This window comes from Hippoglossus hippoglossus, chromosome 1 (assembly GCF_009819705.1).
Source record: "Hippoglossus hippoglossus isolate fHipHip1 chromosome 1, fHipHip1.pri, whole genome shotgun sequence".
Lineage (NCBI taxonomy): Eukaryota > Metazoa > Chordata > Actinopteri > Pleuronectiformes > Pleuronectidae > Hippoglossus > Hippoglossus hippoglossus.
The window spans coordinates 22713137-22741122 of NC_047151.1; the positions used below are offsets into that span (position 1 = coordinate 22713137).

The 27986-nt window shown below is 41.6% G+C and overlaps 1 protein-coding gene across 2 annotated transcripts; it reads right to left on the reverse strand.

Moving 5' to 3' along the window:
- Positions 1 to 48: 48 nt before the first annotated feature.
- Positions 49 to 27921, reverse strand: tmem131l (transmembrane 131 like). Of its 2 annotated transcripts, none has more exons than XM_034588336.1 (34): positions 27616 to 27921; positions 26827 to 26900; positions 23140 to 23183; positions 15593 to 15664; positions 13154 to 13277; positions 12940 to 13056; positions 11769 to 11873; positions 10771 to 10848; positions 9423 to 9576; positions 9057 to 9115; positions 8858 to 8963; positions 8671 to 8773; positions 8321 to 8441; positions 8005 to 8175; positions 7850 to 7919; positions 7559 to 7682; positions 7392 to 7461; positions 7192 to 7301; positions 6996 to 7065; positions 6727 to 6860; positions 6278 to 6420; positions 5974 to 6160; positions 5449 to 5634; positions 5188 to 5337; positions 4544 to 5093; positions 4329 to 4441; positions 3973 to 4142; positions 3663 to 3869; positions 3407 to 3485; positions 2828 to 2934; positions 2577 to 2709; positions 2084 to 2154; positions 1825 to 1958; positions 49 to 407 (listed from the first exon to the last, which is right to left on the reverse strand). In XM_034588336.1, the coding sequence occupies exons 1-34, from the start codon at positions 27737 to 27739 to the stop codon at positions 99 to 101; spliced, it is 4569 nt and encodes a 1522-aa protein (XP_034444227.1). In that variant the 5' UTR covers positions 27740 to 27921; the 3' UTR covers positions 49 to 98. The 2 variants fall into 2 exon arrangements, with proteins under 2 accessions (XP_034444227.1, XP_034444233.1); XM_034588342.1 differs by having other exon boundaries at positions 7850 to 7916; positions 27616 to 27827.
- Positions 27922 to 27986: the final 65 nt, after the last annotated feature.

A 27986-nucleotide genomic window follows, 5' to 3' on the forward strand; every position in this document is an offset into this window, starting at 1 on the left:
TGATAAAAGAACATTCATTTTTATTTCCTTTCTTTTACATATCAATGGTTTTTTTTTTTATACGTTTGACATTATTGTTTGAAGGTCTGCCGTTGCTTTTAAACGTCTCCGCAGTAGCCAGAGTCGTTGGAGAGCTGTGAGTTGGAGCTGCGGTTGGAGGAAGAGTTCCATATGTCGAGGTTCATGTGCGGGCCGAACGGGTTGAAGCTGGAGTACTGGATCGGTCTGCAGGTCGCATCTGGCTCCCGGGTGAAGGGAGAGTGCGGCGGGGTGATGGGGGACACGGGGGACATCGGGGCCGACCTCTCCGGCTGGAAGTGGCTCTGGTAGGGCTCGCTCTGCGGCGTCCAGATGGATCCGAACAGGCTGGACATGGGGGAGAGGCTGCGGGTGCCCGAGAAGTACGGCTGTGGAGGAAGAGGGAAAACATGAACTCCTTTCTGAATTGTTGAAGCTGGTGTCAGTGCTCGGGTGTTACCGTGCACAGCCGTATCTCAGCATTATACTTCAATGAGATTTTCTAACCTCACCTGTAAGAGCTCTCTGCTGCCGTTGAGCATTTGACTGTTTGCTCCCTGCAGTTGTTTTGCATAATTTAAATCTTGTCTCTGCTTTTCAGCTTAAGGCATTCGAAAGCACAAGATGAACGTCCTCGCCACGGGACCAGTAAAACTCTTCTGTTTCTTCTTCTAATGTTTAATTCTGTCTTAACTTCTTGCAATTAGTCCAAAAGACCGACCTATCCAAAAAAAAGTGTTATTACACTGTGAACGAAATGAACCCTGGTTCAGTTGGATCCAGACTGACACCACCTCTTTGGGTTGGACTAACTATTGGTTCTATGGTTGGGATCATGGTCGGAGGAACCTTTCACACCCGTTACTTTGGTTCAGACTAAACAGAAAAGTCTGAAGGTCCTGACCAAACCAGTAACGAGAGCAAGGTCTCCCTCCAATCCTCAGCTAAATGATTTTCTCTTCAGGTTTGTGACCAGCGTTTAAAACACTTGACGTTACTACAATATACTGAATTTCAACAAACTACTAACACACACACCAGAACTGGTTTATCTGTGACAGGATTGTATTGGCTGATAATCCGCTCATGAGTAACAGGAGGGTGCAGCAGCAGTGTCAGATGAAGCAGTTGTGTGAAAAGGAGAAGCAGCAGATCAAATTTCTGCTACAAGAGCTGAAAACTTCCCCTAAAAGGAGCGCGAGTCGAGGAAAGAAGAAGCTTCTGCACCGACACCTAAAGCTGTGGTTACATTTTAAATGATAAATCACAGTGAACAATTGTGTGAGAACCTGTAATTACCCATAGTTTCCCTGTCTTCTCTACCTGTTCAGTGTTTCCCAACAGTCGTACCAATACAGATTTAGTGTTTAATGTTCCAACTATTTATCAATTTTAACCATAATATTATTCATTTATTTTTCATTTACGACAACACAACTTAAACTACAATCCTGTAAATTGATATTTAACTGTCTGCTGCTCAAAGACAAACATTTTTTTTCTTTTTATGTTTTATACTTATTCATAGAGTTGGGCATTATTAATTAAATTTGACATATTTTTACTGGAAACCTTAATAACAATAATTTGATGTATGGTTATGTAGATCATTACAAATATATCTTAACATATATATTAGATGAGGGTCTTTGGTTGTTGAGAAGAAAATAATCAGTATAAATTAATCAAAAGACAATATAATGGTTAGTTGCTGCTCTATACCAGAGACGGGCATTTATCTCCCCTGACTTTGGTAGATGTCATTAAGGTGAAACAGGTCAACACTGTGGGGATGGGAGTCGTCACCTTGCTGCCCACACAGGCTGCTGTGTCCCAGGTTGAGGGGGATTCCTGTGGCTGTTCCTCGGTCCAGCACGTCTGGTTGCTCTGTGAGTTCTGAGCCTCCTGGGCAGGAAAACCACCTGGAAAAGTTCCATTTCCTACAAAAACGTGAACAACAAACATGTACTGAATATCCATCCATAGAAAACTTTAAGGACCCAGAATTCGAATTAGACATACGAATATAAAACTGGATAAAATTAAACTGCACATCAGCTGGTACCTATGTAGTTGGTTTCCTCGCAGTAGGGGTAGGGGTTGTTGCACTGGGTGTTTGCACTATTCCAAGTAAACCTGCAGGAAACAAGGGAGATAAATTCTCAAATTATAACCGAGCACCATGCACGGACACATCTCTGGGATTACTAATAAAGACATTTGAAGCAGGCAGGGGTGTCGCTTACATGTATGATGTACCACAGCCATTTTAATTTGGGTGCTTAAAGTTAGAAAATTAAATCAATTTCTCCTTTAAATTAAAGTTTTTTGTCCAGTTAATAGAAACTTAATCATTCTGTTCCCACAATGTATAAAATACAATAACAGTCCTCTTCTTCTTTAAAGCTGCAACTGACTTCTTTGGACACCAGGGGGCAGACGGACCCCACCATATTTCTGACTGATAGCTTTTCATTGTTTTATTGTCCTTTTAATTTGCTGTTAAAATAAAAACATCTATTTGTAGATCTCATCCTGATATGCAATCAAACACATACCCATTATACGGTCTGGTGGGTGGTGGCTGAGGTATGTAGGGAAGCGGCTCAGTGGTGTTGTATCTGAACTCATTGGTGAGGGGTATGGATGGAGCCGACCACGTCTCCTCAGGTAAATACTGAGTGCTCAGGTCTGAGGAAGAACACGACCACTTTACATTAGACTTTACAACGAAAGCAATGGAGATTTCTTGTAGTTTAAGTTCAAACTTTGCTCCGGAGACAGCGCGGTTTGTTATGAATGTCTTTACCCATGTTTCTGTCCACTCCTGCAGCAACAGCAGCAAAACTGGGAACAAAGCTGGAGGCTGAGGGGTCTGAGCTTTGGCACATGTCTTTACGGTACAAGTTGTTCATGCTGAATGAACAGAGAAAAAGCAAAGGTTACAAGTCAAACACGACTTGGATAGGATTTGGCTAAACATTGCATATTTATGATTTACAGGTTTAGGTAAAATCGAATATAGTTTACAAAATGATGACTGTCGCATCAGAAACACTAAAAGAATAGATTAAAAACCTTCCTGAGTAACCTAACTGTACAGTATATATTCAATCACCATATTTCTTTTAGTTTTACCTTTTCAAATCACCTAAAAACCTTGATTTTATTTAACTTAAAAAGTGCTGTGTACAATCCACATATAGAAAACATTTCTTATATTTTTATATTTTCTAAAATATTGTCCACTTCAAAACATACATGAACATTTTCTACTGACCATCTCTAACAAACCCTGAAAAGTTTCCATGGAGGCTAATAAAATCACCAGAGCCACTTCTTGTATCCACGTGAGAGAGTGTGTGTGTGTGTGTGTGTACTTTAGTACCTGAGAGCCTTGTAGTTAGTATTCATGTTCTGGTAGCAGTCTCTCTCCACTGGGTGGACGTTGTACTGCATGGAGTCCCCTGTAAAACCAAAGCAAATCATTATTGTAAATCATTCCTATCTATAATAAAATTACAGTTACTGTTGTATCACAGAAAAGAACCACTAGACACTCAAAAGAAGGAAGTCCTGTAGCTCTAATATCAGAGTATGAGTTCCTGTATTGACAGATAAGGCCGTGCATAGTGGCTCCGTACTTTTTCTAGATGAGGTAGTGCAGGCGTGTGTCCTGGAGCTGAGGTCCTTGTCTCCCTCCATGCTGCTGGCACTGCTCCAGCTGCCCCAGCTCCCCCTGCTGGCCCGCACGCTGCCTGATGAGCTCCCGGAGTCCGAGCCTGACTCGCACACTCCACCACCGCGTCGCTCTGTGGCACACTTTCTCCGAGGGCGGGCAGGACACACACCTGTCGGACGACAATCGAAGCCATTGATGTTACACTCAATTGTTCAGTTGTGTGTGAATCTGTAAGGCTGCAGCGAACTGCGACAGGCCGGGTGTATTCCCACCGTTTGGTTTCAGGGGGTTTTCGGCACTATGACCAGGTTTTGGTGCTTCTGGCTTGGAGCTGTTGCAGCAGTGGTTCCTGTTCCGGGACCCGCTGACGATTCGCTCGCCTGTTTTCCACTCAGGTTCCTTTTCCCTCTCTGGCATCACTAGCATGTTGTGCTCCGGAGCGCTGGTGCAGCAATCACAGAAAAAAAACACAGTTTAGTGATAATAACACCGTGTTTTTACTGATGAAGCTCTCTGCTCACTCTTTTAATATTTCTAAACAAAGAGCCTTATCAACAGTTATTTCACTATGAAATATCAGAATTAAAGTTCAGAGTTTCATGGATAAAAAATATACAGTGACGTCTACCTGGAGACGGCTTCTGTCTTCCTGCGATTCCTCTTTCCCTTATTATTCCCGAGTGCAGTGCCAGTCTCGATGCTCTGTGCTTTCTTTTTCTGGCCTTTGGTATCTTCTCTCAGCTGCAGTGGTAAAAACAATAAAAGGGATTATAGATATTTTGTCATAGGAACCCTTCTTCAGATTGTATTCGTTTCAGTGATTTATTGTACGTTGTTTCTCACCTCCAGTTCTGAGCTGTCCCTTTTGTCAGAGCCGATCTTCTCTGCATAGTGCTCAGTGCAGCTCTTCTCAACAGGACTACACACTAACAGACCTGGTCTAGGTCCTGGACTCAGTGTGACGTTGTCTGGGAAACCAGCAGGCATTTCCATGGGAAACATAACTGCTGGAGCTCGATCTTCTATAGTGCTGTGGGGCTCCTCTTTAAAGTCTGCGGATTTCTTTTTATCCAGCTCGGTGGTGAAAGCTGGTTCGTTGTTGTTGCAGATGTCGGGGTCCGGGGTCAGGGGAGCGTCTGGTGTCAGGTCTTCATGCTCTTCATCCACTGTCACAGCGTCACCTGCTGCTGCAGACAAGCTGGGCTTGTATTTGGAGTAATAAAGCGAAACTTTGTGTTTCTTTTGGGGTTGGGATGGCGTACTCGAGGTGCCTTTCTTCGAGGACTGAGGACGTTGGGTGGGGCTGTTTGACAAGGCAGGAGAGCCACGCCCCTTGCCTTTATCAGAGGTGTGACAGGTGTCCACGTAGCTCTTACAACTTCCCTTTGTTTTACTGCACAAATAAGACACATTTTAAGTATTTTAACACACACACACAAAAATCAACTGTACATGGAATAGACAACAAAAACAAACACTGGACGTACTTCACTCCATTGGGTGTTATATTGTTGACAGAGCCATTGTCCCGGGACAGGATAGAGTTGTGGTTGCTTCTGATGCTGGGTGTGAAAAACTCAGTCAAGATGTACTGAGCCTGATGGAACGCCATCAGACAAACACCGAAGAGCGAGAAGCTGCGGAGGAAAGAAACAAGATTTGTAGCTACAAGAAAAAACTGATGATTGTATTGGAGACTAATAAAATGTTCAGGGTTGAAATCCTTGAATAACTGAGAAGGTACTGACCATGTGAAGATGAGGGTGATCACCCAGAAGGTTTCCTCCCAGCTCGGGCCGGGAACCACCTGAGCACAGAGAGGCAACATGTGGTGCGGCAGTGTCACGTTGAGGGTGAAAGGAAAAGAGGTACCACGGGATGTCACCAGAGTCAGGTCCCGGATTACCCAGGACGACGTGAAGTCTGGGGTGAACCTGAGGAAACACATGTAGAGACAATGAAATAGGATAATTACTACAACTACTACTTCTTTGTTGGGATGTAAATAAAGTAAAAGGTATGTCAGTAATTTAAAAAATATATGAATTAATCTATTTATTTATTATAGTCAAGAGAATTATAGAAAATACAGTTGAAAGAAAAAGTATAATTGTAAAAAATGCCCCTCGAGGATGTAAAACACATGTTCACTGCCTGTGGTTGAATGAAATAAATCATCCCTTTTAATTCTATGTCAACATTACTCAAATACTAAGTGAAACAGATTTAAAATTTCCTCTGTCAACAATACATTACGCTTAAACTCCACTTACGCGATGGTGATCTCTGCGGAGGTGTTGTGGTCGAGGCTGAAGGAGCGACACTGCAGCACCTCAAAGCCAAATCCTTGACACTTATATCCATTTATATTCATGAACATGACCGTCAGGGGAAGCTCTCCTGCATTCTCCACCTTGAAACTTTTTCTGATGGCGAACAGCGGCCTGTTGGTGCGCAGACCTGGGAGTGGCACATGGTACAGTTGAGACATTTGTGAAGCAAATACTTTCAACTAAAATCAAAGACAATATTACTTGACAATAGTTGTTGTATGTTAGACGTAAACAACGCTCTCACCATCGCGACACTCCATTAGGGTTGACTGAGGAACGTTGAAGCGCAGCGAGGCTCCCAGGCCCGGGAGTTTCCCTCCGACTCGGAGCAGCTCTTTGGCCCCGTGGCCCTGAACCGTCACCATGTCGAACACGGTCAGGTTGTTCCTGAGAAAAAACACAAACCATGACCTTATATTCACAGCTTAAAAAGAGAGGAATTAATCAACAGAACACTCAAAGCCATGGATTTATTACAATAGCATTATACTTCCGTATTTAAGATAGTCTGTGCTTTCATCATGTACCAAATAAAGTTTATTGTGGCTTGTAGTATATATATATATATATATATATATATATATATATATATATATATATATATTCTACTGCACTTTCACAGGAGAGCAGATGCATTAAAGCTGTTGGGAATAAAGTATGAACATATTCCTCCTATTAGGGTGAATTAAATACCTGATGATGAGAATGGTAGTGGTGGGTTTGTGTTCCGTGGGAGTGAAGACCACAGCGACCTCTCTGGCCTCCCAGGGCTGCAGCAGCAGACGCAGGACACCCTCTCCTGACATGGTCTCCATATTTTCACTCGCCTGGGGCAGGAGAAGCAACATGATTAAACAAGATTAAAGCACAACAATGCCAGTGTCCACGTGTCTCATGAACCAAATATAAAGCTATGCTATATATTGACAGTGTCATAACTTTATTAACCAGGAGGTATTTACCTTTAGGGGAGAAGCTAACAGAGAAAACTCTGTGGTGCTGATGTTGACAGAGAGGGGGCTGATATTAAACCTGCCAAAGAAAACAATTTAGTTTTAATCAGAGCAATATGCTGGAGCATCATGGCACGAAGCCGCTGAAGCAGAATTTGATTGAATCATTCGCTGTGATGTGAAACAGTGACTCTGCTCTGCGTACCACTTGGTCAGGAGGTCCAGAGCCTCTAAAGGGGCAGGATACAGGGAGAGGATTCGAATTTCTACAGAGACCACAGAAGAAGAGGGATTCTTCAGCATGAAGGTCTTCACCTGAAACACAAAAAAACAACTTCAAGTTTAAAGTCTTTCTTAAATAAATGAACTATCATTTTGAGAGCAGAGTCTTTAAGAGTGGCCCACCTTGCTCTCATTGACTGGTGTAGCACCGAAGTCCAGAGCAGCAGACGTCTCCACAGGGAGTCTGGGCCACCTGAGAGGACACAAGCATTCACATTTATGAATCCTATATACTCATCTTCAAGGTTCATAGTGGCATGAAAAGGCAGAAGCAGTGAGCTAAGACTCACCTGCAAGGCAGTTTGTCTTTGTGGCTCTGCCATCGGGAGCAGAGCTCAGCAGCCAGTTTGCTGTCGACCGCCCAGGACGAGAGGTAAAAGTCAGGGAGGAGAGAACGCTGCCACTCTGAATGACCTGATGTAAGAAAAGGAAAAATATATAAAATTACCTATAAAAGACACATTATGATGTTTTTCAGCAAGTTCCAACAATAATTAGGAATTTTAAAAGCCCAAAAATTCTGATGATTGACTTATAGACTTTTTAAAGACCCAGCTCAAAAGGTGATTATGACAATTTACCCGTTTCAGACAATCTGAGTGGGCAAGGTCGCCCACACTCTCGCTCAGCCTCCAACACCACTTTGCCCTGCTGAGAGAATGAACACATCATTACACCACGGTACTGATCCCCCATCCATCACACTACTAACTAACCACTTAAGCTGCCATTTTACCTTGGAGGGAGTCGAGTGAAAGAGGAGGGGGACGTGCAGAGCTGAGCCGAGGCTGGTTTCCAGCTTCAGGGAGGCCAGATGATTGACGGGCAGCGCCCGGCTGAGCAGCTGGAGGGACAGGATCCGCCAGCAGCCCTGGGGAACTGTCAGTGGGCCGCTGAAGTTCATCACCTGACAGACAGGGGGCAGCAGAGATATTAGTGTCATATCCTGTCCTTACCTTTACATCCTTGTGGTAGAAATATAGAGTGTTTTATATAAAATAACTGAATGTTTAAAGGTCACCATCTGATCCTTATGCTGCTGTGGTGCATACCTTCATTACTCCGTGCAGTTTCTGTGAGAGGCTGGCGTTCATCACAGTGAGCGGGAGCAGGAGGGTGTTCGTCATCCACACGTCCACCAGGTCAGCATCTCTTTGTTTCACCTGGAACAGGCTGAATAAACCCCCCCACGATTATTTTCAGGAAGACAAAATAGTTTTAAAATTGGACTATGATACACTATTCAGTAACATATGCTCAACAATTGCTGCTTATTGAGAAGAGACAATTAATATAAATACATGTTTACTATCAGGTGCTGGTTACTAGCTGCAACTCAAATGTTTTAAAACAATTGAAAAAAAAGTGTAAAGAGTAAAATAGCAAAAGGTCTCCACATTACCCGTGTGTGATATGCAGTCCAGGGAAGGTGTAGGTTGTACTGTTCCCCAGAATCTTTAAACCGATATGACTTGTGCATTTTCCTCCGTGGTCTGGCAATGAACCTGACATCGGATAGAAAACACGTTAAGACATTCAGGTCCAATAAAATGTCACACTGCAGGAAGTGAGAAATTAAAAGTATTCACCTCTGCAGCCAAGGGTGGCCACTTCAGTGAAGTTTTTTGCTTCTGGTCTCAGAGGAACCTGATTCAATTCTAGGCTGACCTCCCCTTTTGATAGCACCTGCATTTCCTGGAAAGATAAAAAACATCTTGTAAAAAAAAAAAACCAATAGAACAATTCTACGTAGAGGCTGTGAAAAAGCAAGATAAAGAGAAACCCCACCTTTACATAGAGCTTCTTGCCTCCAGAATTTAACAAATACACTCCTATTTTTGGTTCCCCTGTAGGAAACAAACAGACAAATACAACTGAGCACATATGTACAGTATATAATACTAATTTACTGATTAGTTCACACAGTAATAAGCGATCCAGTTTACAGTGAGTGCAAATCTTCTGATATGGAAATATTGTGTACATTCAGGGAGACATTTTGTCATCAGTGTCAACTTTTTGTTTTGTTTTGATAGAAGTCCACGACAGAATCAAGTCTGACTGCAAAGACGTTTACTGGTGATTTTAGTGGCGGGTGACAAAACGTCATAAAAGTTGTGATTGGATGTTTCTGTTTTGGTCATGGACACCTACCTACTGCCGCCTGTCCAGCAGTGGGGGCCACCAGAAGCACCAGAATATGCTCAATGACGTAGGGCTTGAGCTTGTCCAGGTCAGTGGGCCGGTCACCACGCGCCGACAGATTAATCTGCAGACTGAGGCGCTCCTCACTCTGGAGGCAGGACCCCTGGGACGGGACAGGAAAGACATACCAGTCACGCACCAAACAGATTCGGATAAGAACATGGGAACAATGAGAAGCTTAAGAGTCAAGTAAATAAACAAAAGACAGACAAATGAATAAGTAAAAAAATGTATGAATTCTTCGTTTCTTTTTGGAAAAAAATCACTGGTGGAAAAGTTTCTTTGCTGTTGACCAACTGTCACTGAACACTGAGGGGCAGTAACCTAGCAGTGCCACCCACCCTGTGACTAACACCCTCATAAAACTGATAGATCAGTGGAGTGCAAATCTCACTTGGCTTGCCTCGGTGGGTGAATCCCCACCTGACGACCAGTAGACACACGCCCTGGCTCAGAGCCACTAAGGCTCAAGGCCTGCAAAAGCAAAACCTAATCACTTGAAACCAAGTCTGCCGGTACATTCCTGCCTGACTGATTTAATCTGAGCAGAATCGACACTGACCAAAGACCAGTTCACTATTTTCTCAGTGAAGTCCTGAAAAAAATTACAGAGGAACAGGTGTTGATCTTGGATACAAGCTGAAGGTCGCAGCTGGGACACTCACGCAAAAAAAAAAATGAATGGATGATTTCAGTTTGTTTAATTATGACAATATAGTTTGGTCTGCCGCGGCCTCTTGCATCACCAGTATTGCGCCACATGTGCACTGGGAGCCCCAGGTCAATTATTGATTCTGTTGAGAAAGCAACTGAAAGTCTGGCGAGAGATCTCACCCTCCTCAGAGGTTCTGGAGAAAAGTGAAGGTGCTGCCTTTTCAAATGTACATCTTTGTCTGCGTCTCCCTGTAAAGCAACTCGGTTTCTACTTGAGATATTTGCATTATTTTTGTTTTTTGTTTTATCTTTGCGTCTGTCGCACGTTAGAAACTTCATCAACACCACAAGGCGCTTACTGTGAATTTTTTCACAGTGATGTTTTTCCTGCTGGCTTATGCTGACATTCCAGACAATTTACTAGAGGGCTGGCAGGAAAATGACAGGAGCAACTGATTCAGACATTTACAATTCTCGCATACGGCCCTTCAGGAAAATTTCACTAAAGTGTGCGGCGTTCAGTGCATGTCTGAAAGCAGCTATAATCTGCCCTCTGTCAACTGAAAAAACACTTTCTCCAAAATTCAAGCATGTTTGATTTTCAGTGATCCATTCAAGGGCTTCATTGAGGGAAAAGAAGTACCTGAGGATTGTTAAACAGACTGTTGGGTAAGCTGCACTCCAGGAGAAGACCCAGAATAGTGATGTTGGAGGCATCTTCCTACAGGAGAAACATCACAACAAGCAGATTAATGACTGAATATAAACATTGAAGGAGGATTGACTGAAATCTAGTGGTGGTACAGTGCATTACACTTTATAGTACAGTGGAAACCAGGTAAAGTGATCAGGGATATAGTGATATAGTGTCGTCCTTATCTTAAAAACTAAATTTCCCTCAAGTTCTGGGACTATCATACAGAAACACTTAACAATAAATTATGAAGATCACTAGGTTAATAACGTTAAACAAAGCTTTAAATGTCCTGGTAATTACAAACCCCAATGCAGGCCATGCAGAGGAGGATTGAACATTAAGTTTATCAGCTTTTAAACCTGTATGGGAGGGGGTGTCAGTGTGCAGCAGTTGCAGTCTTTAGTGATTTCGAGACCTTCAGGTTCTCTGCACTTGGCCAAACTGACATTTTGCAACTGCCCTCCCACTTCCTGTTGTGTCGGGAGGATCTATTTCAGATACCTTCTCACACTTTCACTGCGTTGGCTTGTTTCTAAAACCATGCACTCGTTTCTCATTCATTTACATGGTAAATTACAAGCTCATATAATTTTATAGTGAGTGTGATTGACATAGTTTTAAAATGTGTGTACAAGTGAGAGATAGTACAAAGTTCATATACTTTTAAAATGAGTGTTTTTGATTATCATCTACTGGTAAATATTTAGCTCTCGACCATGGAAAGAATTCTAAACATTAAGTGGGATCCTTCTTGCCGTCTGAACACGCATTCAGTCATTTCACAGCAACAAGTGCTTGTCAGTGTGTATCACAAAGCCTGTGTGTTTGCATGCAGCCCTCTGTTTATCAGGCCCAGCAGGAAAGAGGAAATCAGCTGTTTCCAATGATGAGCCGTTATTTGCTTATCTGTGTGGCACGCACAGACCATTTGTGTAAATACATACCTGAGTTTGGGTCAGCTTAATGCTCTGGATGTGAGGGAATATTAGCAGACTATCCTTTCTTTGGATGGATTTTAATGACCCCCAGTGAACTCCTGCACCAAAAAGCTGGAAAAAGAAGAGTGAACATTAATAAAAAGGACTCAACAAGGGAAACAAAGGAGCTGTGTCTTTTATTAGGCCTGAGTTGAACTTTCTAACATGCTAGGTAACGTTTTGTGTTTATAATTAAAATTAAATAGGTTGGCTAATAAGGATGTAGCAATTTTTGGTGTTATTAAAGAAAATAAAAACACCAATGCTACCATTATTTAAATTGTAGAAACAAAATAACAAGTGGACGTCATTGACTGACAAAGTGTCAACATACAAGTGTGAAAGTGTGAAAAACACACATGACAGATCTGTGTTGTTGGGCTCTTTGTTAACATTGAAAAACAAGTAAACGTGAAAAGGGAGTGGCTGTTGACGGCTGCACATGATAGTCCAAGTGTCTGCGTGCCTGGGCGTGTTCATAAGCACATTTCAGAAATACTGTGCAGGTTTGATATGGGATGGACAAAATTCACAACTACGGCTTGTGGAGTAAATCATGTGGAGTTTGTAATTATTTTGCTTTGGTTCCACTGCAGTTGACCAAGAACGCAATTCTATAACAAAACAAGCTTCCAAGAACTGACATTGAAACATCTGTTAAAATAACTGACAACAATGGTAACAAAGGTCAGCTGAGATAAAGTGGCTAAAGTGGAACTTCAAGACCGAAACTGTGACTGGAATGCAGTGAGTCCAGAGGGCCCAGCAGTTTGCAGCATGTGAATGAATATTTGCGGACCATATTCTTATTTTTTAATAGTAAAACTGAGTATAAACAGGGGTTGGTACTGTAAACAAATATGTTTTTGACTTCCTTTGTTGAAGCATGTGCGTGTGGGATGAAACTGAAATGCAAAAACAAACATTGCTGATGCTGGTAAAGTTCAGAGCAGAAGCCTGGTCTGCTGTTAGTTTGATGTCTTAATTATTGAAAGAAAAAAACCTTTGATGTGATTAATGTTGTTGGAAAACTCATAGTGTTAATACAACAAACTGGTGAGCATCTTTCAGAAGGGCCAGAATGCATTTAGGAACAGGGCCCGAGGCCGTACAGCAGGGGTGTATTAATGGAACTGACCTGGTATGACAGCAGCCCATGGGCCGATGTGTTTATAAATAATGTGTTTTCTACATTGCCCTCCTCAGACGGGAGGAAAATTAGTTTAAAAGATGCCTTCCCTCTGGGTGGGATCACCTAGGAAAGAGAAGGAACGTGAAACAATACAGACACACTAAACATTTGAACAGAATTCATTCTAAACATGGTGCGGTGCACACATATGGAAACTTACTCTTCTGTGAAAGGAAGGTATGTAAAAATGCCTGCTGGATGTAAACATTGACAGCAGTGTCACAGGAACTTCCTGGCTGGGGTTGTGTATATATATGGTTTCAGCTCTTGGCAGCCCCAGCGGTCTGTAAAGACAGAAAGAACAGCATCATAAATAACTTGGCTCTCCACTCAGCTTTTGCCCAGGAAACACCACGGTTGCCAGCTGAAAACCTGAAGGTCAACAACAAAATTTAAAAAGGCCCCAAGTTGTTCTCTCCAGAATTATACTGAACAGTATGAGTCAGCTTCCTCTAACTAACCACCATCTTGCACATTTGGAGTCGTGGTCTGTGCAGTAGCGATTGGGAACTGAGACGCGGTAGTGAGGCCCCGCTTCACACACATGCTCGACCAATCGAAAGTCAGTCTCAGCTGTTAATGACGTTTCAGTACGATTATGAAACAACAAATAACTAATTAGAAGCAAACTTACCAGAAAAATTAACACTTAAACACCTACAGTACCTAAAATTACTCAAAAGTGTATTTCACATCTACTTTGACTTTTTAGTTTGGTCCATGTCCTATCCACTAACATGGAGGAGGCAGGATTTATGACCTATACCAGTCACCAGCGGACGATCAAGACACTTTGGCTTCACTTTTGGGGGCTTTCACGTCATCTATGTTTATATACAGTCTATGAACAGCAGATAATGCAAACTAACTGCTTATCAAAAGTAAAACCACAAACGCAGATATGGACATAAATGAGGAAAACATTTTGAGTTGGATCAGCTCAAAGATCAGATTCGGCCATTTCTGATATAATCCACCATATAGACTGACACTCAACGTTTTTCTGCATAGCAACATTGAGACCATAGAAACCATTTAATTTATTTTACCCTGCCACAAGCTATTCAATTGATAATGTCACTACATTTCCCATTTAATTAAAAAGACTGTTCACAAGCTAACCTTCTGAAGTGCTGTGTTCTCACACACATAACGCCATTTAAATGTATACCAACATTCATTAAGTGTTTTCCATTAGCTACAGTATGCATGTCTGACTAATGTAGGATGTGAAGTACTTTCCTGTGGGCTACATCACAAGCTGACTGGGTCTTACGAGTTAATCTTGCATAATGCAAAGTATGTGCATGACTTAACGTACTTTTTATCCCTTTGATATAGAGGGGAGGGTTGTGACATTTACAAGAACCTCTCTACAACATAATGCAATTCAACACAACAGCTTTGTAATAAATGCGGCCACTTTGAAGTTTTTATGGTTCCGTGTTCGTCGAGTCTGTTCCAAAGGGGGTGCAGCGTCATTTTTATGTTATATTTAGATGGCACGGTTCGTGTTGTTCTATTGGAATGCATTATAGAATAAAGCTGTCAGTGGTTGTGGTGCTTTATGTGCACACCTGGTACATAACCTTTAAATGTGGAATGTAAACACATTGTTATATGAAGCTTAAAATATTGTTTTTACTGCTTTTAATTTAATTAAAAAACATTTATCTGCCCAGCCCTGCTGTGCTTTGCTTTAAAGAACACAGCTACCGCAAACTGTTCCACTCCAGTCCACGAGGCAGCGGTAATGCAGAAGCATGTGTAACAATGATGACTATATAAAATCGAGCATCACTACAGCAAAGGTAAACATTTAGGAGATTCAAATCATGCCCATGTTGATCGGAAAACAGACAAGCACTAGTAATGAAGTCCATTCAAAACACATAAGAGCGAGATTCAGACGCCTGAAATAAAAACGCTGGAGTACTCAACCAATCAGGCAAGGTCAGCGCTGAAAGCCCCAACCCAAAGGTTTACTGCCTTCAGTACTATCCCCAAAGTGGGGACTATTTGGGAAGTAAAAATATTTCCCCGGAACACAATTTAGAACCTGCAATTTTAATTCAGTTCCTGCAAAGGTTCCTCGTTCCGGGGGAAAGTTCCTGCAGTGTAAACACCAGGGTGCAAGCTGGTGGTCGACAGCCAGTGTCTTGTGATGGAACCGAGCTGAACACAGTCAAACACCAAGAAGCACATGGAGTTCAGGGAGCTGATGTAATCAAAGCTGGTCTGTGTGAACATGTGTGCTTCTCTCTGCAGAGGGAGGCCACACATACAAAAGGATTTTTCTCTTCCTGGGAAAAAAAACAGTGAACTATAAATTATTTTTATTTTGTTAACTTGATTTTTTTTTTTATATACGCACTGTATATGGTTCTGCTCGAGGTTTCAGTGCGCACTTAAGGGAGAATGTTGGGGCTCTGTAAATAACATACAGTCTAGACTTATATGTAATAGCGCCCTGAGATAACATCTGTTATGATTTGTTGAAATATAAATAAAACTGACTTGGCGTTTCAGAACAAAATGAATAACATGGATGCTTGTTCAGACACGTCACATTAAAGTGAGAAATGAGAGCAGTACTTACTGCGTCCCGAACTCCAACGCTGGGGGCTGAAAATGTAAGGGCCTCCCATTCTCAAGCGTGTATGGAGAGGAGCTGGAGGAGAGAGGAAAATTAATAGAAAAAAAATTAGGACACAGGACAATAGTTATATTCAATTAGTTGAACTGAAAACAAACACTTGAGACAAAAACATCAATATGTTAGATTTTCCAAACAACTTCAGAGAAGAACACCGTGTCCCCTTTTCCAGCCGAGCATGTGACAGTTCACAATGATGAATTAACAGTTATCACGGCCTCAGGCTGCTTCACAAACCATCTACTTCCCTGCTAATAAAAGAACTAGGAAAATAATTAACTATCGTACAAAGATGTGAGGCAAGTAAAGACGATTGATCACTTGCACATGAATATAATTACCCAAACTACAAAAAAGCTTTGCTTCATCATGCGAGTACCTAACAAAAACTCCAAGACAACAATATTTGCACAGTACTCCGTATAATCAGGGTATTCTGGAGATTTAATCATTCAGAACTTTAACCAGCCAAACTATCTTTTGATAAAACGTCCTGTGTAATCACAGGTATAAGTTTAAAGAGTTAAGAACCATAATCAAATTATCATCAAGCTGGGTTCATAAGGCCAAAAATTTAAAGTAAATTAGTATGAATATAACATCACTTTTGTGGTTTTGTAGAAAACAGTCTAGCAAAAATAGCAGGAATAGGTCAGTCAGGATTAAAAATGTGCATTGTATCGAACACTTACAATTATAAACTCATATGTAATGGCATGAAAATGGCATCCATGAATATGGATTGTGTGAAGTCACAGAAGCTCCTTTAGGTGCTCCACTGTTTTTATTGGTGACGCTGTGGAAGACATCCAGTGCTAATGAGCTTGGGGAACGGGTGCCATTAAAAAACGGGGAGACAGCAGCTGATTTGTTGCTGCATGTGGATGTATATTTGTACCCGTGTGAAAAAAAAGACTGAACTCTGCTGACAGAAGACTCAAACAACTGTTGACCAACATAAGCAAGTGGAAAGATGGTTTGGGCGTTCGTGGATCACTAGTACTGATTATGAAACAGAAACCATAATTCAGATGTCCACGATCTCCCCAACATACTGCCACGTCTGCAGTATCATTATTTCACTGATGCAACAAAACACATTTCTCATTTCATAATTAAAACTACAAAACATGTTTTTCAGGAAACTTATTATCAACATAGCAAGTTGTGAAGCTTGTAAATATTACTTCAAACTGCATGTGTCATGGGACCATATTTAATTAGCTCAAGATGCATAATGACTGAGTCCCCTGGGTATATTAAAGTCAGGATGGAATGAGGGAACATTTTGTGGATTTGGAGAAGCATTACACATCCATCAAACATCCAGCCAAAAGCAAAAGATTACAATTTTACTGTCACATGTCACAAAGACAATCAGCAAATCCTGACAGTTGAGAAGTTTAAATTTAGAGAACGTTTGACACTTTCAAATGAAAAATGGACAAAATAATGAAAGATAATAAATCGTATTTAATTGTGTCACAGATTAATCAACTAATTCTTTCAGCTCCAATCTAGTTTACCATCAGGAGCGAAAGTGGTGCGGTCACCAGCACCAGCACCAGTGTGAGGCCTGAGGCTTTGTAAAATATACAGGGTAATTTTGATGCTATTTTGGCATTTATTCAAATAATAGTTTGTCTAAAGATGTGCATTATTAAAGACCTTCACTACAACCTGCTGCTCACAGTTCAATAAGAAACCCAAACTGGTGAAAAAACAAGAGACCCAGCACTACAGCAAAAATATATACAGACACATTGAAGGAGAAGAGTCAGTTTTTTCTCCGTCAACACCATCAGTACTAAATCTACACTTTCAACAGATTACAACTTCTGAGTAATTTCCGTCATCACAGTAGTATTTTGTTTTGAATAGTATTTCCTAGTCAAATTCAGTTTATATTCAAGACAAATTACACTATTAATACTGCAGGAACAAGACAAATCAGTAAAAGTCAGTAAAATACACCGCACATAATGAATATGGAGCAATACAAAGAAATAGGAAGTAAAGCGAAGGGCAGCAGGAAGTGAGAATACTCACGGCTGCATTTTGCCCACAGCAGCAACACCACATCTTGCCAATTTAAAAACATATCCACTCTTCTATCAATGACCAATCCTTAAAAACACACAACCTAATCTACAGTTGGTTGCAAACACACACAGGGTGGTTAAACGTTTCTTCATCTTGAGGCTTCTCCTGACCATTACAGTATAATATCGCATGAATTGAGCTCCAGATTATTATACATGTTAGTAACTACAGTTCCTCATACTAGTCACCAATAGCCATCTGCCACAGATATATATATAGCACTGGGGGGTGCATTACCTAGAAAAGACAAGCAGGCTGTTGGTACGGGAGAGAATAAATTCATAATTTTAGCTGTGCAGAACAGTGGCTTATAAATAGTTTGTGAGCCATATATCCTACTTCACGATATCATACTTGTTTCACCGACAACAGAATAAAATGTGTAACTGAATTGGAATTCCGCTCTATTAAAATACTGTATATGTGAGAGAAGCAAACAAGTAAGTGGCAAAAACTCAGCCAACACGACACTCTAATGTCATAAAACATGGTGATGACTGTATTCGGCTGCCTAGCAACAGTTAGCAAATTCGAGCAGGCTTTAGCTACTTTCTATGGAAAGTAGTTGTTCCAGTTTTCAACTACATCCTCAATATCCTCATCCAACCATAAACAACGTTTTGAGCCAATCTGCTTTACATAACAACTTCCTTGATAAGATCTGCAGTCTTCCTGATGTTATCCTTACAGAACGTGCTGTGTATAAATTTGAGGTATCTTGTTTCACACACACTACCTTCAGGGGTAAGTGTGATTCGTCCCAAATTTTTATTGTGCAACATGACAATGATCCAAAACATACAGCCACAGTTGTGAGGAACTATCTTAAGCCCCAATAAGAGTCCTGCAACAGATAGCACGGTTCCCACAAAGCCTGGATCTCAACATCATTAAGTCTTCGTGGGATTAAATGAAGCGACAGAAGACACCGAGCCTAAATCCACAGAACTGTGCAATGTTCTCCAAGAAGCTTGAACCATCCTACCTGCCAAGTATCTGGGAAAACTGTGCAGAAGAGTGGGAGGATTGGTCCCAGCTGCCATGAAGTCCAGAGCCTGAACCGTGACTACAGGCAAAATAAATGTATTGTTTCCAGAGTTGTTTTCGGGGGTTGTGTGGGGAGATTATGTTGGTATAAATGACTGCTGGCACATTCTCCCACTTTTGGGACATGTGTCATTAAGCAACTCTTCATAACTGGAGCGGCGTGGATTTGAATGACTCTAAAAGGTTAAACATGTAAAAACACATGACACCGTGGAGCTTAAAAGTTTAAAAGTGTTGAGTTTCATGTTCAATACACTTAAAACTCACATGACAAGAAAAAACAGGCCGTGTCTTTTCACTGGTGACGACTTTCAAATCATTAACAGCCACACACTGGCAAGGAATAGTACTGTAAATTTACACAACAGATGCAAATATTAGGGAAATTATTTCCTGTTAAGGCAGCAAACTCATTTGCCAATCTAATTTATAATATTTGCAGAAGTTCCCCATCGTTTTACCTGTAATTAACATTCTGCACATAAGGATTTTGTATAACTTCCATGAGTTTACGAGTGGCTCTTACGTGACAGAAATTACGACATTTAGAGCGGTTTGAGTACTGCTGAGACAGCCAACTGTGTGAAGTTAATATGCAGGCATCAGTTCAGTCTGTGTTGTACAGATCTGTATCTTGTTTTGATGAAAGTGGTTCAACAGAACAGCATGTACTACTGGGAGGGAAAAAAGAATCATACACTTGACGCACTGTATCGGTGAAAGGCTGATGATTAATTATATATTCTGCACCACATAAATTGCCACTCGCCACCTGTGCCAAAGCTCAAGTGAACTGGGTCACTTTCTGAACAGCAGCTAAGTGCATATTGGCATTTAAAAAAAGATGCAGAATAGAAAAGAGGTCAATGCTGAGACAACGGAAAAGAGAGGCGCGCTGACAAATATGAAAACCCCCCAAAAAGCAATCTTGTCTACCCTATCTTTCTTCCGCTCTGGTTAATCAATAAGTGCAGCTTTTTGCATTTGTGCCCTAACAAGATATGGAATTGAGGGAAAAAAAACAGAATCTGCTCAGTCATCATATGATAAAACAGTTTACTTCAGACTATACTGAGCTGGAACGAGCAGACACATGGGCAACTGGAGCAACGCACAACAATGTACAAAGAGATCAACTACTTGTCAGACTGTAGGTGGCGTTTTACTGTGGAGGGGCAGGTGTGAAAACAACATTTTACAAGTTTGGCACCGGTGACTGGGGCTGACTGGGATTTATGAGGGTCGAAGCCAATATGTTATTAGGGTGTTAAAAAATTCCGAAAGCGTTATATCAGGCACTAATATATATATATATATATATATATATAATTAAAAAGATTCAAAAAGTTCAAAGATGTTGTTGGCCCCTTGAGACATAGAAATTTAATTAAGTCTTGCTATTTTACAGTTTAACTTTAAATAAATAACCACAAATAAAAAGTACACACAAATGCAACCAAATATACGGAATATGGATTCAGAAAATTCATATTTTCTGCTTTGTTTATCATATAAAAAAAGGTTTTATTAAGCAAACAAACATAGATACTGCTATTAACCAATGGGCTAATTTGTCCTGTTACAGCTTCATAATGAACAAAACTATTTAACACTTAATAACAACATACACGATCTCCAACTTGATGTTTCGTGCCTTTGCCGAAAAGTAGATTGTGGACAGCTTTAAGATAAATCACTATATACAATCATTAGAGTTTCAAAACAAATGTCAATACAGCCCCTCTGGATAATTTCAGAGAATGTCTGAAGTTCAGTGCATATTTGAAAGTAGCATAAGTGTTAAAAACAGCAGCTTTAATGTAAATATACGACGGAAACACTCACAGAGGTAATTCTGACATGTCACTGTAGGATAAGCACATGTCAGGTGTAAATGATGAAATGAATTACTGGCACTGGGACAGAACAGAGTTAATGTGATCAGGAACACCTGGACCGTTCCTGCAGTGACCAGTCAAAATGTCAGCTGTGAAAAAGGCCTGTGGCGAGCAGTGTCAGTTTCTCATCAAGTGTCAGGTTCTTGTGGGTGAAGGGAGGGGGGGCATTACCTCGTCATTTGTTATGTATAAGTAACTTAGTCTTTTCTGTGAACTCAGCAGCAGCTGCTCTTGAGGAAAAACTCAGTCTCTCAACAAGCGAAGCGCTGAGCTGTAGTCCAAAGGTTCTGTCCACTGCCACGGTACAGAAATAACAAGTTATGTTTGGCGCCATTTGATCCCCTGGATCTCACTCACAGTCAGTGTTAACGGTGACCTCAGCCGTGCTACAGGCGGAGAGGTTAGGACCAGAGGAGAGATCAGGTCAACTGATGTTCACACGTTTGTAGAAGGTAAAGAAACAATGAGAATAACAGTGAAATGGAAACCACATGGCACAGCAACACTAGTGCCGAACGATTAACACAATTACGATGACTAGGTTTGCGTCAGGAAGATCTATGGCTTATAAATGAACACAATAAAGGACGAGGGTATTATGGGAAATGACTGTAAAACGAGCTCATGAGACGATAAGTGGAGCCAAGACCTTTTGACACGAGACTGGACTGAGAAAGCGATATCATTAACCTCTGCATCTGCACGCGGCTTTGCTCTACAGGCTGGAAGAGAGTGATGGCAGGCCTGCTAAGTACCTGATAACCCAGGCACGAGAGGCCTCGCAGCCCACAGCTCTGCAGGTCTCGAGTTCACCCGGCAATACAAAGCCTCCATTGCTTCTCAACTTCCCTGCATTTAAAAATAGCTGTGTTTCAACATAGTTCAGCAAATGTTGGCTGCACGTAAATCAGATGAAATTTATATTAAAACTTTAAGGGTCATCCCTTTTTAAGGAGTAGTCTGAAGATATAGTATAACACAAGCGATTATGACCCGGACGCAGGTTTTCTGAAATAGATCTGTAGTCTTATTCAACACTGGAAATCGACCTTCACAACCAAAGAAGACATTTAAAAACTTTTTTCATAGGACATAAGAGCATCTCTTTAAAAACATCTACGTATTTAAACACCAAGTGCTGCTTTCAAAATGCTAAAATTCTGTTCTTACATTACTCACAGGGAAACACACTTTCAAAACAGGTTTGCCTTAAGACATCTTGCATTAACTATTTGGGCATAACGCCACTGTCATGTTGTGTAATAGAACGACTGGCATAACTCATCAGCAGAGTATGACACACACATCTTGCAGAGACAGGTTAGCTGAACTTCACCCAATAAGCTGAGGTACAAACCTCAAGGCAAGAGAAGGTAAAAAAGGAACACGGTGAGCTAGCTGTGGTATATAACAGACGGGGCTCGTTACATTACTGACATTGCTTCTCTAAACAGAAAAACAAGGAGCGGAATATGTGCTACTATTCACTAAGAGGCATAAAAACAAGCCTGTAGCACTGACATCATCAGCCCATTACTAAATATGACCACGACTTGGTGAGATTTTGCTGCGAACATCCATTTTCCCAACAATTTTCCTACGGGAAAAAAATGCAGCTGGGAAAGACAGACCTCCCCTCCGTTTTCTTTCAAGGAGTTCTAAAATTAGCCAGGAATTTGGTTCTGTGCCTCTTTAAACACACGCCCCCCCACCCAAAACTCTCTCTGTCACACACCCCCCTCACTCACCAACATAAACAACATACAGGGGAAGACTTTTAAAGGGCTTAATAGAAACCCTCAGTCGAGCTACCCTGAAACCACACCAGGTCGTTTGTCTGAGTGAATATAAAAACATGTCACCTTACAGCTGCAGTGCGACTCTGCATAAACCATTCCACGGAGCTGTACTATAATTTTCAGATTGGATATGTTTAGAGAACGTTGGAGCATTTCTTTTTTCAATCGAGAGCACATCTTGTCGGAGCTACAGCACAGTTATTCTTTGGTGATGTAGGGGTAAGCTAGTTTTTCCACTGGGCTGTTCACAAACTGAACTCATGCCACAGCTCTGGTTTCATTCTGTGCCTCACAGTGTAATTCTGGTATACACCAGAGGAACACTTCAGCGTGATGCAATCTGTATGCTGGTTTGGGGTTTGTTAGTAATTATGTGGCTTGGTGGAAACTCCACCTACTCCCAAGTGCCACTCATGAACAGGTGGAAACCTCTCATCATCTCCATTCACTTTTATGATTGCTGAATGGATGTGTGGCTTTCTCTGACCAATGTTTGCACTAGGAAAGTTAGATTGTTTTTTTTCATGTTTTTTTTCATGTTTTTTTTTTTAGGTCCGTTTCATCAGATGTGCGCAGGAAGCCACAGAAGAGCTTCAGTTGTCTGCTGTTCTCACAGAAAGTGAACAAAAATAAAAAAACGTACCTGTCTTCTAGTGGAAGACCATCTTTTTTCCGCTCCTTCTCCGCCTGAAAATGAAAGAAAAGACACATCATTGAACACAGTTCGAATAGTAGACTCCAGCCCATGTTCTACATCAACACTGTAGCCTGGAACAAAACCATATGAGGAGATTGTGGGATGGAGGTGGCCTCGACATGACAAACTATTTTCTGGCTACTTTAATGATTTTCCTAAACAAGACGTACGATGCATATTGACACACCACCAACTAGGGGTGATATAGATGAGTTTGTGGATGGATGGATTTATAACGTGTTAAGTGGTAATGATGAAACAACACCACTCCTTTCTTTACTCTTTTAAGCAGTCTTGGATACCTTGAAAGGAGCTATATAAATCCATGTTAGTGTTGTGATTATTATTACATTATTATTATTTCCTAAACTAAACAGTAAACAGTGCCTGGTCTGTTGAAAAGAAGAATGTGGGTTATAGCTGGGCAATGGAGGGTTTTCTATTTAAAAAAATAAAAGGGGCTGCACATTCACAGCAGGCTTCATCATCAGCCTGCACAATTGAATCCCCTAGAAAACATGACAGCCCATTTTGCATTGTTTAGAAATGAAGAACTCGCCGCACACAATGTAACACAATAACTTCCATTATTTGAACATCGTCCCCATTTAAAAAGTAAGACAACAAGCAGAAAACATTCATCTGCAAATGATGTCAGACAACAGTGGTTTCAGTGGTTTTAGGAAATCCTAATTTGTTGTGTTGGCGGAGTATACTCTCCACAGAATAAAACCATGAACATCCATTGTCGCACTGGTGATAAACAGTGTTTACAGTGTAAACAAGTTTGAGACCACTTTCTCATTCCTACAAAGAACAGAGGCTACTTCCAGACATCCACACAGTTCACAAATCATGTCAACTTAAATTCACTGGGATCAAATCTAGTTATTCTAAACCATGTGCACACTTCTAGCCATTGCCTAACCAGATTACACTGTGGATGTCAACATACTGCATGTACTGAGTTCATGTCTCTTCAGAGAACATTTGACCAACAGTGCAATACAGCTAACGGACTTTTAAGTGTTGCAGTGTTGGCTCGGATCAAACCTTGAACACGGGTGTGTTAACGCCTCTGCAATTTGAAACACAGAAGCTAATGTGCAGAAATGTGGTCAGTTTCAGTTTCGGACAGTTTACTTTCACTGAATGGAGGCTTGCTGAGTGGGGATCTGAGGCAGTACAAACAGCAAATATGTTTAACAGTCACTGACCTGACCCAACATGGAGGTGAAGGCTAATTAATGTGATTGGCCAGTTAGCTCAGACGGGGAAGGCCCGTTTTATGCCAAGTTCTGCATGCCTGCTGAGAACTGTATGCATGTCGAGGGAACATGCAGAGCTAAAGCGGAAACTACGGGTGAAATGCTGAGTTCTGACTGTCTGCCAAGTATGGTAAAAACTTTATGGGCTCCGTTTTGGCTTCATGATCACACACAAAACAACACCAGTGGGAGATATATGTTATATAGTGGCTATCTGAGCAACATTACCATGGAGCAGGTTCTGTCAGGCATTTTTATTGCCCCCTCACCCATCTTTCCACCACCTCACTCAATCCAAACACTAACATAGTGAAGCTGAAAAAATTTAAAAGAAATTACATCCTCACAACAGCAACATGCTCCGTTTGTGTGATAATAAAAAGAGACTGAGCCACATTATTGTTTACTGATGTAGAAACCACCTTTATGGCTCTGGCTATAGTATAATAAGCCAGTGTATGCAATGCTGCAAATCAAATAGATGGGCTGCTATATGGCCATACTACATTAATAGGATATTTGCATTGCAATGGTGCCTTGATTTGTAAGACATTTAATTCAATGCATTATCCAAAACAAATACATTTTTATTTCTTGACTGTTTTCCTATTAAATCCAGAGGCCCTTTGGAATTGTTGTTTTTCAAACTTTGGGATATAAAATGAGATTTTATCTATAACTACACATGCCTTGTCGAAACATAGCACAAGTTACAAGTCTCAGCTTGAAAAGCTCCAACTGATGCATCTTTGTTTTATTGTGAATTTCATCCTACAGTGCCTCCAGCACCTTTAAAGCTTGGCAGGTTAATAGCTTCGGTGAATGTGAGAAAACTGATTTTCCTGCTGATTAAGCACAACAATGACAGCACACATGATGCTGCTGCTGCTGCTGCTGCTGCTGCTGCTTGTAGCAACAGGTGAGCAATTACAGGCAGGAGGAATATTCAAAAGGTAGAACAACAGTCAATGAACAGTCAACAGTAAATGAATTGGATTCTAGGTGTAGGGATTTTAAGATGAATGCAGGGATTACATTTTTTTAGGACAAAGGTTTGTATACAAAACACAGCACCGGGAAACTGAATGAGGGAAACTGACTTAATCCAGCATTTACTAGGGGACTAGACAATACAGATCTAAACATATTGTCCTTAGTCAAAACCATAACATGAGGCAAAGTTAGGAGGGAAATCAAAATAGCAACAATTAAATGCTCTATTTATGCACATAATATCTGCTCAGGTATGACTGCGGACCAGATCTGAAATCAGTTTTAATTACGTGTCACTGCACATGACCCTGCATCCTTACTTCAGCGAGCCTGCAGCAACATACAATACTTAAATAGCTGACCAGCAGCAGCAGGGTATAGAAGAAAGACATCCAAGTCATGCTCTATTTCACATAGCCCATGTAACTGAGACAGTCCCTTCCATTCTCTGCTGCCTATCTAAACATGACATCCAACAATGTCAACAATTCTGCCATCTGCCAATTGGTCTGCAAGGAAGGGACGAGTGGAAAAACATGTCCGGACGCACACATAACCAGACATATCTTCCATGTTAACTATTTAACAGTGTTTGTGTGTTCTGTGGAAGTCGGCTCTCAAACCTTCCCCTTTGCTTTCAATGCAATCCAATTACCACCACTATCTGTTTACAGAGCCCTGCAGAAAATGCCACACCCCCCCCAGGTAACATGACAGCTGGTGACCTCATGACAGATCAGTAAACACTACGCTCCAGCGGTTTGTGCTGGTCTTTCTTCAACGACCAGTGATGAGCAAACCCCCAACTGCTTGAAGATGTCTAGGAAACAGGAACTAAGTTTCTTTTCAAAAAAATAAAGAAGCAAAACATGCAAACTAAAAAAGGAGGAGCAGAATAACTCCTACCTAGTGTGAGAGGAGGCACTGCACGCGTGCTCCCTCTCTCTCAGTGTGTACTGGTGACTGAACTCCACAATGGACACTATGTACAAAAGAAAATAAGGAGGAGCCACATGGCAGGTGGCCTCCCGCTCTGCTCTCATTTCAGCTCAGAGAACTGATCTGTGGCTTCTTGTTCACCAACGAAAAACATGTGCACAAAACTGTAATCATAAAAAATTAAAAATAAAATCCCGCGTGGATACTGATCTTCACATGCACAGAACGACTGAATATGCACAGAAGAGGCGAGCTGCAAAAGTGGAGGCAAACAACAATAGAAGATGCACACGTGTTCGTGCATGTGGCTGCGTTTGCAAAGGCTGCTGTTCTATAAAAAGGTGTTTCTGCATAGACACACAAACACAAACACACACACACAATCCCATTTCCTCCTCCATGCAATAAGGGGAATGGGTTTAGGGATGATTACCTGAAGCGGGAGAAATGGCTCTGCATCCTCCGGCTGCCAGACCTCGACCACGCTGGTGGACATCTGACTCAGAGCTTTGTGGGAGCAAGAGAATCAACAGTGAGACGTCGGGGAGGGGGGGGGTTTAATAAAGACACACGAGTAGAAAATACAGCCACGTTAAGTCATGGAGATTATTAGGATTGCAAAACAGTGTGATCGGGTGTGTTGTTACAGGTGAATCAAGTGGAAAGCAGCGAGGTGACAGGAGAGGAAATGACTGAGCCCCCCTGACAAAGGCTGTTTGCTAGCTGCTCGCTGAGGAGGAAGGTTAGCTCGGTGGCTAACGAACTTGGAAAACACATCTCCCGTTGCCGCTGCGGTACACACGACTGCGGCTCGCGTGTCTCACCGTGGAGCTCGTGTTCCCCCGCGACAGAAACCCCCAAATACCCGGTTTGAACCCCGATGGTTCGTTTATTTACCCGCTGGTCTGAAAACTTCTGGTCTGGTAGAGAACCAGAACAAGGAACTGGCAGCTAGCATGAACTAGCAGAGCTGACACACACACACACACACACATTAAAAAAACAGCTCCAGCCCTCCTTTAAAAAAATAAAAATACACCTCAGCCACTTAAATATAATATTTAATATTTTAACACATATTTATAGTTTAATAATTCACCTCGCTAGCATTTGCTGTCAAGTCAAGCTAGCTAATTGTTTTTTTTTTTTTTAGTAACAGTCGTGTTTTTCTGTTTCTTTTTTACGCAGTAGCGAAAATAAAACTAAAAAGGTGAGGACCGACCTTGCAGCTGAGCCCCTCCGTGCTGCACGCACGGTAAAAGTATTTGCAGTATTCCTAGTAGTATATTGATCCACGTTTTCCTGTGACAGTGGCCGCCTGGTTGGAAGTCCTGTAGCCGCGCCATGCTGCCCTCTCCTCAGCTAGCGACCAGCCGTGTGTTCCGCCGCGTTGCTTCTTTCTTCTCTCGCCGAGCAGCAGCAGCAGCAGCGGCGGCGGCAGCAGCGAGCTCCCTCCCCCTGTCCCTCCCTCCTGCCTCCTTCCCTCCTCCTGCAACATCCACAGAGAGACTCACACAACAACACTGTGTGTCCGCTGCTGGAGGCAACACACACACAGCTGATGAACACGCAACATGCAAGGATACACAAGTA